Source organism: Oryctolagus cuniculus, chromosome 15, assembly GCF_051225735.1.
Source record: "Oryctolagus cuniculus isolate XC-2025 breed Fujian yellow rabbit chromosome 15, ASM5122573v1, whole genome shotgun sequence".
NCBI lineage: Eukaryota > Metazoa > Chordata > Mammalia > Lagomorpha > Leporidae > Oryctolagus > Oryctolagus cuniculus.
Window position 1 is genome coordinate 8,019,100 of NC_142881.1, and position 13,592 is coordinate 8,032,691.

The window sequence follows — 13,592 nt, forward strand, 5'->3', positions numbered from 1 at the left end:
GACTAGGATTCACAGGCACTTCAGCAGAAGAGGCAGGGGAACACGACAGAGCAGGGATTCTGAGCGCTGGCTGCACGTCACAGCTGTCTGGGGAACTTGGTCAAACAAGATACCGACACTGAGCACTAGCGATTATATCCCAGTCTTGGCCCACGTGCCATCCTCTTCAAAACCCTTTAGGAGGAATAATCACAGCTGGGATTGAGAACAACTGATAGTACCTGGCAAAAATGTGAATTTACAAGGACAAATCAGGACATGGTGACAATTTCAGCTAACTGCCTCATTGCTAACCAATTTCCATATGTATTGAACAATTCAAACTCAGAAATGGTTGCTAAATTTCAACATTAGGCAGCCATTAAATCACTATCTAATTATGTCAAACTGTGTAGGCTTTAGAAAAAGGAGAAAAGTCAATAGGTAAAGCTTGGGGGGAAACGCCCGTGAGCTTATCAATATTTCATTAGCGTTCATTCACATTTTCTTTTAGCCTTTTATTTTTGACTCTCTGGAAAATAGAATCTGGTATTAAAAATTAAAAGGACAAAACCCCCACAAATTCCCAAATCAAAAGGAGGCAGCAGGTTCAATGCGCTTTTGGCTAAAAGATGATGTCACTGTAGCCTTACGCCTGGAGGTTGAAGCATGTGAATAGCGTCCTACGTTGAAACTGTCAGTTGTCCACCAGAGAGCCTTTCCCGTCGCAGGAAAAGGCTTCCATCGCAAATGCTGAGGAACTGAATTCTCGCCAGTGCAGGGTTTCCAGAGCGATGCCTTCAGCTCCCGTTCTGCTATGTGCCTTTTCCTCTAAGAGGCTTCCACCAAGGCATAATGACTACCTGACCTTAACTTTTAATTAGGTTATAAGATAACTTGCGGTAATTAGATGGCAACCTAGGCCTTGTGCTTTACGGCCGGAAGACCTATATTATTTATGTGTCTGGGAACAGCGAGATGCAGAACTGTAGTTTTGAATGCCAAAGCGACAAAGAGAAGTCACAGAAAAACTTTAAAAGGAAGAGACGAGCCGATTCTCTTTAGTAACCTACTGTCTAGCTTTGTGGGAAACCTGGGTTAAGTTTGGATCTAAGAGTGGTTAGCAGAGCGGCAGCAGCAGCAAAAAAGTCTACAGTAAGAATACAAAACTTAGCTATTCAATAGCTAATATACAGGCAGTCTCTTCAAAGTCTAAAAGATGTGAATTCTTGAATTGTGGATACTCACTGATTAAAAATAAACCAACGCACTCTACACAAATGACATTATTTATGGTAAAGCCAAAGATCTTATTCATTTTGTCAATCCAAAAAATAAGTGCTATCACTTAATATAAAAATGTAATATGCATTTTAAAGGTATACAGTAGTTCTTATCCCATCCATCCATTTCATTGTGGTTATTTTATTTCTGGTGCCCCCCCCCCAAGTGGCCAGAAAATCCCATGAAAAACATGAGTAAATATTTCATTATCTACAGATTAGAGGCCTTTATGATATAGTAGAATATTACCTATTTTTGATTTAAGAATTTTCTTCCAGAATGAATTTCATGCTCTACAAAGCTGCTTTTAATAAAATGCCATATTTAAGTTACAACACATTTTCCAAGTCATCAGTCCAAGTGCTGGATGATACTTAATGTTCTCAAAGCAGAAAAACTTACCGCTAAGCCTTGTTTGGTTTTCTAGACACTTACATAATTGATCAAAGTGGGATGTGAAAGAAATAATGGGAAGCCGATCTTTCACCTCAGGTAAGGGAAGGGTGCCATCTTGTGTTCACAAACTCCTTGGTCTTGGCGCATTTTTTTTTTCTTTTTCTATTTTCATTGACTCACATCATGGAGAGCAAACATTTGACTTACCTGTGCAGCGATTCCTATTCTACCTTCATTAAGAATCCCTATGGCGTACTTATAGCCATGGCCAACTTGTCCCAAGATGTTAGATTCTGGAACCTGCAAATACATACGTACATTACTTCTCAATTTAATTTGACACAGTTCATTTTGATTATATGTTTTAGACTGCCCACTCCATTTGTGCGGTATGTCACTCTATCACAGGACCCAAACTCCCGTGAGACTCTGCTGGCTCCTCCCATGTTTCCCCAGGCTAGAGCATCTTCCAGAGCCCAGCACAATCTGTTGAACGAATGAATGAATGAAAATTTCCCAGATTCTTCTTTATGTGTATGCTTGAGTGTGAGATAACACATCAGGAACTACAAAAATATGCAAGTATCTGCAAAAGCAAGAGTAGTCATCCACACAATGATCAACTGCGTGTGCCTAGATCTGCATAAGAGTGAGGGGTGAGGGGACGCGAAACAGACTAAAATACTTCTTTATAATAAAAAAAATTCACACTAGGAACAACACAAAATACAGTTAGTTTACAAGGTGGACAGTTAGGACAGGGGCAGGGGAGACGGAAGGCAGAGAAGGGAAAGGAGAAGGGAGGAGGATGGGCAGGAGGAATGACGTCTGAGCAGGCCTCCTCCAGCCCCCACAGCCAGCCACACACAAGACCAAGCTCTGACAGAGTGGTAGAAAGGAGCCGGCACTGTTGTGTAGCGGCTAAATCTGCCGCCTGTAGTGTCGGCATCCCATATGGGTGCCAGTTCGAGTCTGGCTGCTCCACTTCTTCTTCTTTTTTTTTTCAAATATTTTATTTATTTGAGAGGTAGAGTTACAGACAGTGAGAGGGAGAGACAGAGAGAAAGGTCCTCCCTCTGCTGGTTCACTCCTCAAATAGCCACAATGGCCAGGGCTGCACCGATCTGAAGCCAGGAGCCAGGTGCTTCTTCCCGGTCTCCCACGCGGGTGCAGGGGCCCAAGGACTTGAGCCATCTTCTACTGCTTTCCCAGGCCACAGCACAGAGCTGGATTGGAAGAGGAGCAGCCGGGACTAGACTGGCACCCATATGGGACGCTGGCACCGCAAGCAGAGGATTAACCTACTGTGCTATGGTGCCAGTCCCTAGTTGCTCCACTTCTAATCCAGCTCTCTGCTACGGCCTGGGAAGCAGCGGAAGATGGCTACTGGGAGACCCGGAAGAAGCACCTGGCTCCTGGCTTTGGATCAGCACATCTCTGGCCACTGCGGCCATCTGGGGAGTGAAACAGCTGATGGAAGATCTCTCTCTCTCTCCCTCTCTCTCTTTTGCTGTGTCTCTGCCTCTGCCTCTCTGTAATTCTGCCTTTCAAATAAATAATTTTTTTTAAAGAGTGGCAGAAAGCCCATCAGCACCTGTTCTGCCTCGCAAAGCTCGAATGCCCAAGCACAGGCTCTGGTCTGCTTTTCTACTGCTGGCTAGTTCGCTGCTCTCGCTGAGCAATGTCCCCATCTTGTGGCCTTTGGGACACTGACACCAGGCTTCCAACCGAAGATCTGCGCTTCCCAAGTATAAACTGGTTCAGAAGTGTCTAAGTTACACCACATGACTGAAGTTAACTGTTGGTATTTGCTCCTGAGGCCAGCGCTGGGCAGGAGGGCTCCCACTCAGCCTAAACTCCTGTTTGAGTTGTGACGCCACCTAAGGGCACTCCCCGTTCATGAGTTTCATAACACTCAAACCCGCTTAATATTTGACACTTCTTTTGCATATCATCTATGGCTCCAAGCAAAGCTTAGTTCACATCAGTCTTCTACTGATAATACCAACACACGCACCTTGACATTTTCAAATGTTAACGGGCAAGTGGAAGAGGCCCTTAGCCCCAGTTTATTTTCTGGTTTTCCTATGTGAAAGCCTTCAGTGTCACGATCCACTAAGAAGGAGGTGATTCCTTTATACCCCTAAAAAGAAGATTTAAAATGTAATTACTTCATACTTACTAAAACCTTTGCTTCCAGAGTTCCAACTAAAAGAAAACTAAAAATGAACTTTAATGGTAACTACCAAACATCTACATTAGGAAACAAAAATGATTAGAGGACACTAGGCCCCAAATCAAGAACTTGGCCTTTACATTTTCTCATGAAGCATCCCAGATATTAAGATTACTGTCATATTAAGGTATTATATGATCAGGAGAATTCCATGTTTTTGAATTTGGTTTTACTAAGCACTTTAAATTTTTACAACTTAATTTAAATAACTGTACATCAGTGAAAAGATCAAAGAGAAAATATTATGTCCATTTTGCTATATGAGGGTGCTTCAAAAAGTATGCAGAAAAATGCAGTTAAAAGATATCTTTGATGCAAAAATTTGAAATTCATGCATAACTTCTTTACAATCTGCATTTTCATTAACTTTTTAAAATGAATTTTCTGAAGGGCCCTTATATTCATGGATTTCAAAAGTTTTTTTGCACCAGAATAAAATTATAATTCCGTCTTCCACAATTTTTTTGAAGTACCGTCATATGTCTATATTACATCTGATTAAAATATTCTTTAAACCAGATGTTCTAAATAGATATTTAAATTCTTCTTTATTAAACAGAAAACTTGAACTTGCTGCAAAACTAAAGACTAGCTTCCTAAATAACATATTAGGAAGTAAGTAATAAATGGTCCTCCATGCAATTAACACTTGTGAACAATATTTATTTGGGGAGATTCATAAAAAGAGGGTGAAAAGATGATAGCTCAATTCCAGAACCAAGGAGAAGAAATAATTTAAGACCAAGTCCTAAAAAGGAAAAGAAAAGAGGAAAAGAAAGAAAAAATGGAGGTGAAAAGGGACACTTACAAGCGCAGGGTCTACATTGGCCATCACCAGGAAGAGGTCTGCTTGTCCCGCGTTGCTGATCCACATCTTGGACCCGTTAAGGATGTAGTAGTTTCCCTTCTTCTCAGCTGTGGTCTTCAAAGAAAACGAGTCACTGCCGGCTCCAGCCTCGGAAAGGCAGAAGCTTCCTAACTGCACACACGAGAAAACAGAAATCCAGGTTAATACTGTATTCTGTATTATAAATATGGCAAAATAAACACAGGTAAATCAAACCTTTAGCTATCCTTTAAAGCCCGTACTGATCAAAATAGAAATGGTATTCTGGCAGTATTTTCCAAAACACATTTATCTCAGACAAATTTAAAAACTTAACAATGCATACTTAAGTTTCTTTAAACTGATTCTAATAATTATAATAGAAAGGCTTCTCAAGTTAATGAAACCATCAACAAAGGTATTGGAAAACATAATTGGAGCAAAAATGAAATAATTTTATTGTCTAATGATTAGCCTCCACATTACCGAATGGTAGGTGATAGGTGACAGGCAGAGGGCACTCTTCTTAATTTATGGAGTATTGCTTAATTAATGGAGCTGCATTGAGGTTTTGGGTAGTAAAGTCTGCTTTGTAGCTCCTTATGATGCAAACTTGGAAAACATCAGACCACTCACTTTTTCCGTAATCAGCTTGGGAAAATAGGTGGCCTTCTGTTCTTCTGTCCCGTGTTTCTTAATCAGCTTGTTAATGATCGTGTTCTGGATGTCGCACACAATAGCCACAGAGGCGTCGACTCTGGCCAACTCCTCAATCACCAGGACCGTGGAAAAAAACGAAGCTCCTGTTCCTCCGTACTTTGTGTCCACTTCAATACCCATCAGCTGAAGGAAGAAGGAAGCAGATTCAGAAAGCCACTTTTACAAGAGAACTTTCTTAGAAGCTCAAAAATACAAATGAATTATAACCTTGTGTTTTCCTATTTTCAAAATTTTGCATGTATATTTTAATTTTGTATGGTTATTTTGCTGTAAATAACAAAAAAAGCCTGTAATGGAAACTATAAATATTTGAAGAGGGTGAAATTACATGCTATTATTTGTTTTCTTTTGGATTCAAAGAAAGAAAATAGGAGTAGTAAAATGCTTTGAAGGGTAATTGAATGGGATGGAAAAAACACATACTATAAATATACTCTGCTGCCTTTCTCGCTAGGAACTGCGGCCTGCTCAAGCCGCGGAGAGTGGTCTGGCTTTTCGGCATGGGCCCCTCAACACTGGCTTGACTGTAATAGGGAAGCTCTGCGTGGATGTCCAGTGTCACCGGGCATAATCAGGCTCCTCCATCTTGAATTTTTCAGCTGGCAAAGTCACTGGACGGTCATTGTCTTTGGGCCATTTGAGCAAGTCCAGGATTGTCACTAGGCGTCCTTTGCAGCACTGACTACTGCCACACTGGAAAAGGCACGGCAAGGTACCCGGGAAGCACGACCAAACGCTGGCCCAGACTCGTCGGCAGCCCGGAGCAAGTTCAGCAGCTGCTGCCCGCAGGCACGAAATCTCCGCAGCACTGGAGCACGGACGTCTCCAGGCCTCCGTGTCCAACTGTCTTCATGATTCATGGACGAGGAACTCAGGACCCAGGCTATTCGCAGTAAAAGGACACTGTGCCTCCTGCCTCCACACTCTTGGAATCCTCACCACATGGAAGTCAGTCGTGGGTGTGGAGTTCTAGGCTGAAGGAAAGTGCAGCTGGTGTGATGGCAGAACCACAAAGTGGGAGGATCCAGACAGTGATCCAGAACTGGTGCCCCGGGGAAAGAACTGAAGGCCCCGGGCGTGTCTGAAGACCAAGGACGGCTTGATACCTTCTGCTCTGACATCCTGAACACTAGGCGGAGACACTGCTTCTCTAAAACAGTCCTTGTGTGAGAGTCACTTGTATTAGCTACTATGGCAGGTGACCAAAGAGCTGGGGTAACCGGGGGCAGGGGTTACTCTAAGCAAGAGCAGTTCGTGGAGATGGGTAGCAGGTGCAGGCATGAATCCCCCCGCCAACAGCCCTGACTGCAGAACTACTGCCTCAGGTCTCAGAACACCACAAGTCTTCTCAGAGTCTACAGGGCCGGGAAACGACAGTGAAACATGGCTGGGGAACGGACTCGAGTCTAAACTTACACACTGGACTTTTGTTTGATCCAATGTGGCTCCACAGAAGATTCCCCTTGCCCAAGAGTTTCATCGTCAAAAGAAAAAAAAAAAGTTGGGAAAATCACCACTATACATGGCATAAGAAAAGCTGGCCATCTTAGAACAGGAAGAAGTAAAATGAGTGGCAGAGGTCATTTTTCAAACAGGATGACAGATGAATTGAGCCAGTGGTTCTGGATAACAGTCACCAGTTCTGGGTGTCCTTAATATTTAAAACTAAAAGGAATAGATTTCTGGGATGTGTGTTTGGAACGTGTGGGGGTCTGGGGGCAATCTACATCTCAGATCAGAGTACAGGGTTAGATTTCCAGCCCCGCCCTGCATTCCAGCTCCGCCCCCCATTCCAGCCCCGCCCTCCATTCCAGCTTCCTGTTATCCCGCACCCTGGGAGGCTCTCCATGTGGGAGACCTGGATGGAGTTCTGAGCTCCTGGCTGCGGCCTGGCCCTCCCCTGGCTGTGGCAGGCATTTGGGAAGTAAACCAGAAGATGGGAGACTTCTGTTTTTGTCTCTCTGCCTTCCAAATAAGTAAATAAATAATTTTTTAAAAGATTTATTTATTGATTTGAAATGCAGAGCTACAGAGAGGCAGAGGAGGGAGGGAGGGAGGGAGGGAGGGAGGGAGAGAGAGAGAGAGAGAGAGTCTTCCATCCGCTGGTTCACTTTCCAAGTAGCCGCAACGGCTGGAGCTGGGCTGATCCAAAGCCAGGAGCCAGGAGCCTCCTCCATATCTCCCACGTGGGTATAGGGGCCTAAGGGCCTGTGCCACCTTCCACTGCTTTCCCAGGCCACAGCAGAGAGCTGGAACAGAAGTGGAGCAGCCAGGACTCGAACTGGCACCTATATGGGATGCTGGCACTGCAGGCAGCGGCTTTACCTGCTACACCACAGAGCCAGCCCCAGTAAATAAATTTTAAATTAAAAAAAAGATCACTTCATACTTAAGGAGAAGAGAAAAATGAAAGAGTGAACACAGTGACTTTTAAATCTTTCTCCTTGGTGGCCCCACACTGCTAGCCTCTTCTACCCACAGGCAGGGGAGTTCTACTTTTTTCTGTTTTATATGTTATACTTCCAGTACAAGACTATATGACATAAAAAGTTGGAAATCTGTGGCCCTGGTCAAAGTGGAATTTAGATTTCACCTCTGCTTCTAAGTTTACCAAATACATAGAGATTCAGGAAGAGCAGAGACTACACTGGAGTGTGTGATGTAAAGCGGGGTCCCTTTACATCATTAGGGGCTGCGGGACTCCTTGGTATGGTCATCACCCCCTGCGCCCCTTGCTTCTTCTCCACTGGAACTCAGCAGCACGCCCCCACTGCGCCCACCAAAAATGTCTCCAGAGAGTGCCGAGTATCCCCTGGAGGGCCAAACGGCCCCTGATTGAGAACCACTGGTCTAAAGACATCCTACTCTCACTTCTAACCTTTTCTTAAAAAAAAAGAAAAGATAAATAAAAGCCCAGTATTTCTAATATTATGTTAATTTAAAGACAACTTTAAGTAAATAAATATTAACTAAGACCTCAACCTAAACGAGAACACAGATAATTTTGACCAGGAAATGAAGAGTTCATTATGCTATCATTAAAGTCCCAAAATTTAGAAGTGTGTATGCATTTTATTTTTTTTTTATTTTTTTTTTATTATTTTTTTATTTTTTATTTTTTTTGACAGGCAGAGTGGACAGTGAGAGAGAGAGACAGAGAGAAAGGTCTTCCTTTGCCGTTGGTTCACCCTCCAATGGCCGCCGCGGCCAGCGCGCTGCGGCCGGCGCACCGCGCTGATCCGATGGCAGGAGCCAGGAGCCAGGTGCTTTTCCTGGTCTCCCATGGGGTGCAGGGCCCAAGCACCTGGGCCATCCTCCACTGCACTCCCGGGCCACAGCAGAGGGCTGGCCTGGAAGAGGGGCAACCGGGACAGAATCCGGCGCCCCGACCGGGACTAGAACCCGGTGTGCCGGCGCCGCTAGGCGGAGGATTAGCCTAGTGAGCCGCGGCGCCGGCCTGTGTATGCATTTTAATATGATATATTTATAAAAGTTTGAAACTTGAAGGGTTATGGAATACATACCCCTTGTTGAAATAATCCTTGTATTACTGAATTCTCCATTTTTGCATTTTCATCCATGCTGGAAACCAAAGGAGCAATCTGTTCTTCTGCAAACTTTTTAACTGCAGTAAAAAAAGAATTAGTGGTAAGTGTATGTTAAGTGGCACCCATATTAATAAAGACTATAACGGTTCACTTACAGCATAGTTTGATGACAAAACTTTACTTTCTAAAATACATGAAAATAGGGCTAGCGTGGACAGTGAGCTAAGCTGCCCCTTGCAATGCCAACACCCACATCAAAGCACTGATCTGAGTCACAGCTGCTCTGCTTCTGCTCCTGCCCCAGGCCCTTGTGCTTGGAAAACAGTAGAAGATTGTCCAGGTGCCTGCGTCCTGCCACCCACGGGGAGACCTGGATAGAGCGCTGGGTTCCTGGCTTTGTCCTGGCTCAGCTCTAGCCATTACAGCTATTTGGGGAGTGAACCAGTGGGTTGAAGATCTCTCTCTCTCACACCCTCACTCTTTAAAATATGTAAATAAATCTTTTTTAAAAATTAAAATACACACTATTACACTTATTCTTTTAAAACAGAATTTAAGTTATTTTTTATTACAAAAAGTATAGATTCCCCACCTCCCTTGATAGTCTTTTAGGTTGTCAAAAATGAATAATATATACATATGGTTCAAAAAATATAAACAATGTACAAAGCATAAAATGGAAAATGAAAGCCTTACTTCCTATACTGGCCCTCCAGTTTCTCTCCCCAAAGGTACCTAATTTTATTATGTATTTTTTCTGAAAATTTTCTTTGAAAATCAATGTCTACCTAAATAGACACATACATTATATATGTGCATGTATATATTTTACACAAAGGAATCACAAAATACAGTCAACTGTGCCTCGCTTTTCCTCTCCTACTTACCTCCTTGCACGCCAGCTGATGCTATCTCACGCGGTCCCTTTAATACCAGCACTGTCACACGGACAGCATTTCTCCACCCTGGCACCAGGGACGCTGGGGCACGTGTTTGTTAGGGGGGCTGTTGAGCGGCATCCTTGGCCTCTACCTGCTAGGTGCCAGTAGCACCCCCAGCCCCTACTTTGTGACAACCAAAAATGTCTTGCTACCAGCTGAAAACCATGTTTCCAAACCTTTAAGGTTTCATTTTTTTTTTAATTTAGTTTTCAATTTTTATGCTTAAGTCTTCCACACATCTGGAATTCACTGGCATGAAAATACCTTGTTAACTTTACTGCCCTCATAATATCAAGTGCTGCGGGTGGGCAGAGGAGACAACCAGGCGGAACCGGAGTTCCACGCAAGCCGCTTGCTCGTCCATATTCCCCCGTCCGCTGCGCCCTGCCCTCCCTTGTCCAGCAGGCAAACTTCCCTCATGCGTGCAGGTTCAGCGTAGGTCCTGCAGTCTCTAGGTCTCTAGAAGCTTCTGCTGACCGCTTCCTGCCCTCTCCCCGCCACTCCTGCTAAGTTTGAGGTGCTCTCTGCTCCGCTCCCTACATGCTCTCTACTTTTTTCAGTGACATTTATCCTAGGGTCTTGAAATCTCCGTTTCACTTGACGGTCTCTGCCAGTGGACTACAAGTCCCTGGAAAATCGTGGTGCGTCTCCTACCAGCTTTGCTGCTTCTGTGCGCAGACAAGGTGGGTGCTAAATACACGAGCGATCCAGGATGGAGAATCAAGGTACTGAACGCAAATTCTCTCGACTTACATACAATATCTGACCTCTTACCCTGTTTCTTCCCTACTACCTGAAACTCACCTCCCTCAAAGATCATACTAAAAGCTGAGGGGAATAAAGAAAAAGGAATTTACTTATTGTGGTAGGCAGAATTCTAAGGAGGCTCCAGATTGCCAGCCCCGAGGTACACGTCGTGTCTTTGATTATTTGGACACGAACCTAAGTGCTACTGTGAAGAGTTTTACAGGTAAAATTAAGGCCCCAAATCAGCCGACCTGAAAACAGGCAGATGGCTGTTGGTGGGCCTGGCCTAAATAGGTGAGCTCTTAGAAAGCATGAGGCTTTTCCTGATGAGACAGATGTTAAGCATAAGAGGGAACTGATGCGAGGGAGGTACTGTTGACTTTGAACATGGAGGGTGCCGCGTGGCAGCAAAAAGAGGCCGTGAGAGGCTGAGAGCAACCCAGGCTGACAGCCAGCTAAGACGCAATCAGACCTCGGGCCTATAGCTGTGAGGGACTGAATCCTCACGCCACCACGTGAGGACTCAGCTCCAGGTGGAAACAGCGCCTGGCTGACATGCTGAGGTCAGCCCTGTGAGACCCTGAACTCCTGGACTTCGAGCCTACAGAACTGGGAACTGCTAAATGTTGTTTACCCCACCAACTTTGTGTACTTTGTTACACAGCAAAAGAGATCTAGTACACTCACTACTCATATGCCCTAGGAACCACAGTTCTGACGTGGTGCTGCAGAGTCTCAGGTATATGTGAATCTCACACACACACAAATCCATTCACATAAATAAATGAAGGTAAACTGATGAAAGGTATAAAGGCAAACAACTTCTGCGTCTTGATTCAGACACCCAGTTCCCACCACAGGCATTTCACAGATAAACGCACATCTTAAACTCCATTTAAAGCATGAAAACCCCACTGTCTAAAAAAAGGGGAAAATATACGGACTTTTTTTAAAGATTTATTTATTTACTTGAAACGCAGAGTTTATGGAGGTGGTTGGGGGGAAAAGGGAGGGAGACAGAAAGAGAGAGAGAGAGATCTTCCATCTGCTGATTCACTACCCATATGGCCACAATGGCCAGAGCTGGACTAGTCCAAACCCAGGATCCAGGAGCTTCCTCTGGGTCCCTAACCATGGGTGCAGGGGTTCAAAGACTGGAGCCACCTTCTGCTGCTTGCTCAGGCACATTAGCAGGGAGCTGGATCAGAAATGGAGCAGCCAGGGCTCAACTGGTGCCCACACAGGATGCCAGGCTGCAGGCAGCAGCTTCACTTGCTATGCCATGACACCTGTCCCATATATGCACTCCTAACTCTGCAAGTCCACATAAGAAACTGCTAACAAGATGGCTTCTGAAAAGTAGGGAGCCAGAGAACAGGAGTGGGAAAGACTTAACCTTTAACCACAGTCTTTTGTTCTGCTGCTGCTTTTAAAATCTTAGATATCTATTACTTTTTTTCAAAAACTTTTTTTACACCAGAAACCCCTCCATTGGCAACCTGAGCTGAGCAAACCTCCTGAATCATGTCAAGAGTTCCTACTGCCAGAGCAATACCAGGATGAGGTGAGAAAGTCACACACCTGAGCTCTTGATCATCATTTCTTCATCTGTGAATGTTTGCAGTGGAGCGAAGGGCAGTCCATTATTTGTTGTATCAAGCAGAGCTTCCGACTGGGAGGACTTGAGGACACGAGGCGGGATTTTCCAGGAAGACAGGCAGCTTGGGAAGTTTCTTCTCAGCTGCGGGAACAGCCCGTTGAAGAAGGAACACACGCAAGAGCAAGAGTGTCAGTGGCTTTGGGATTGACTTCATAATCTGTCTTCTCGCAGGCGGCCCGCAGTACCCACAGGTGCCCCGTCTGTGGACTCAGGCAGTCACAGATCAAAAACAGTGGAAAAACAAGTCTGCAGTGAACGTTATTCCTGTCATTGTCCTCTAAACAGCAACCTCATAGCATTTACACTGTGTTAGGTACAAGCCTAAAGACCACTGGAAGTACACAGTAGGATGTACATGGGTTAAACAGGTAATACACCATTTTACACCAGGGACTTGAGCGTCTGTAGGCTTTGGTATTTGAGGGGGGTCAGGGAACCAGTTCCCCAAGGATACTGAGGGATGACCTAACACCAAAACTAGAGACCCTAACCTAGCACATTTAAACTCACTGCCTTTGGAACACAAATTAGTTTATATATCTCCTTATATTGAGCAATGAGTTGTTCTAAGTAAATAAACTTCCCAGATAATTAACTTTTGCCAGGAAACAGAACTTTCTAGATGGAACTCACTCTCTCTCTCTTTTTTTTTTTTTTTTTGTTCTTTAAAACTTTCCTTTATTGTCAATATATATCTCATCCAGAAAGTTTCACTTAGTAGATACAAAGCAAAATCTGCACATGACCTATCTTGTCTACACTTTTCTAAGGGAACTGTAGGCTAGTTTGCCATTATTCATTAGGTGATATCAAGGAAGCACAGAACAGTTCAGTAATTTGTCCACAGACAAACAGCGTGGCAAATGGAGGAACACAGCTCCAAATTCAGGGTTCCATCTACCTAAGAAAATATACAACCTAGATCCAAGCTCCTTTTGGCAGTGGGGGAGAGGGGAACACCACACAGTTTTTTAGCCCATTGCAAAGATCTATTTATTTGTGTTATTTTGTCTAACTTGTCTGAACAGAACTTCTAAAGCATGACAAGTGGATTGTCCAACAGCGAGCAGAAAACAAGGACCACTCTCAATGAAGCATCACAAACCAGCCCAGGCAGATGAACACAAGTGGGACCTACTTAACTACAGAGGGTCTTGTCTAATTTGTTGGTCTCTGGACAGACTTGTAGAACTCACAGTTCTACCAATCTTATTTTTTAACTGGGCAATAAATAAAGACAGCATAGACTCATTTG

At 44.1% G+C, this 13,592-nt stretch overlaps 1 protein-coding gene across 2 annotated transcripts in view; it reads right to left on the reverse strand.

Moving 5' to 3' along the window:
• Nucleotides 1-13,592, reverse strand: part of ACADSB (acyl-CoA dehydrogenase short/branched chain) — a 39,894-nt gene that overhangs the window by 10,791 nt on the left and 15,511 nt on the right. The window contains exons 2-7 of one of the 2 annotated variants that reach the window (XM_002722594.6): nt 12,259-12,418; nt 8,966-9,066; nt 5,358-5,564; nt 4,704-4,874; nt 3,677-3,802; nt 1,867-1,959 (exon numbers count right to left, since the gene is read on the reverse strand). In XM_002722594.6, coding sequence (XP_002722640.4) covers nt 1,867-1,959; nt 3,677-3,802; nt 4,704-4,874; nt 5,358-5,564; nt 8,966-9,066; nt 12,259-12,418 — 858 coding nt within the window. Of the gene's footprint in view, nt 1-1,866; nt 1,960-3,676; nt 3,803-4,703; nt 4,875-5,357; nt 5,565-8,965; nt 9,067-12,258; nt 12,538-13,592 lie in introns of both variants that reach the window. The other variant, XM_089313866.1, reaches the window with a different exon arrangement.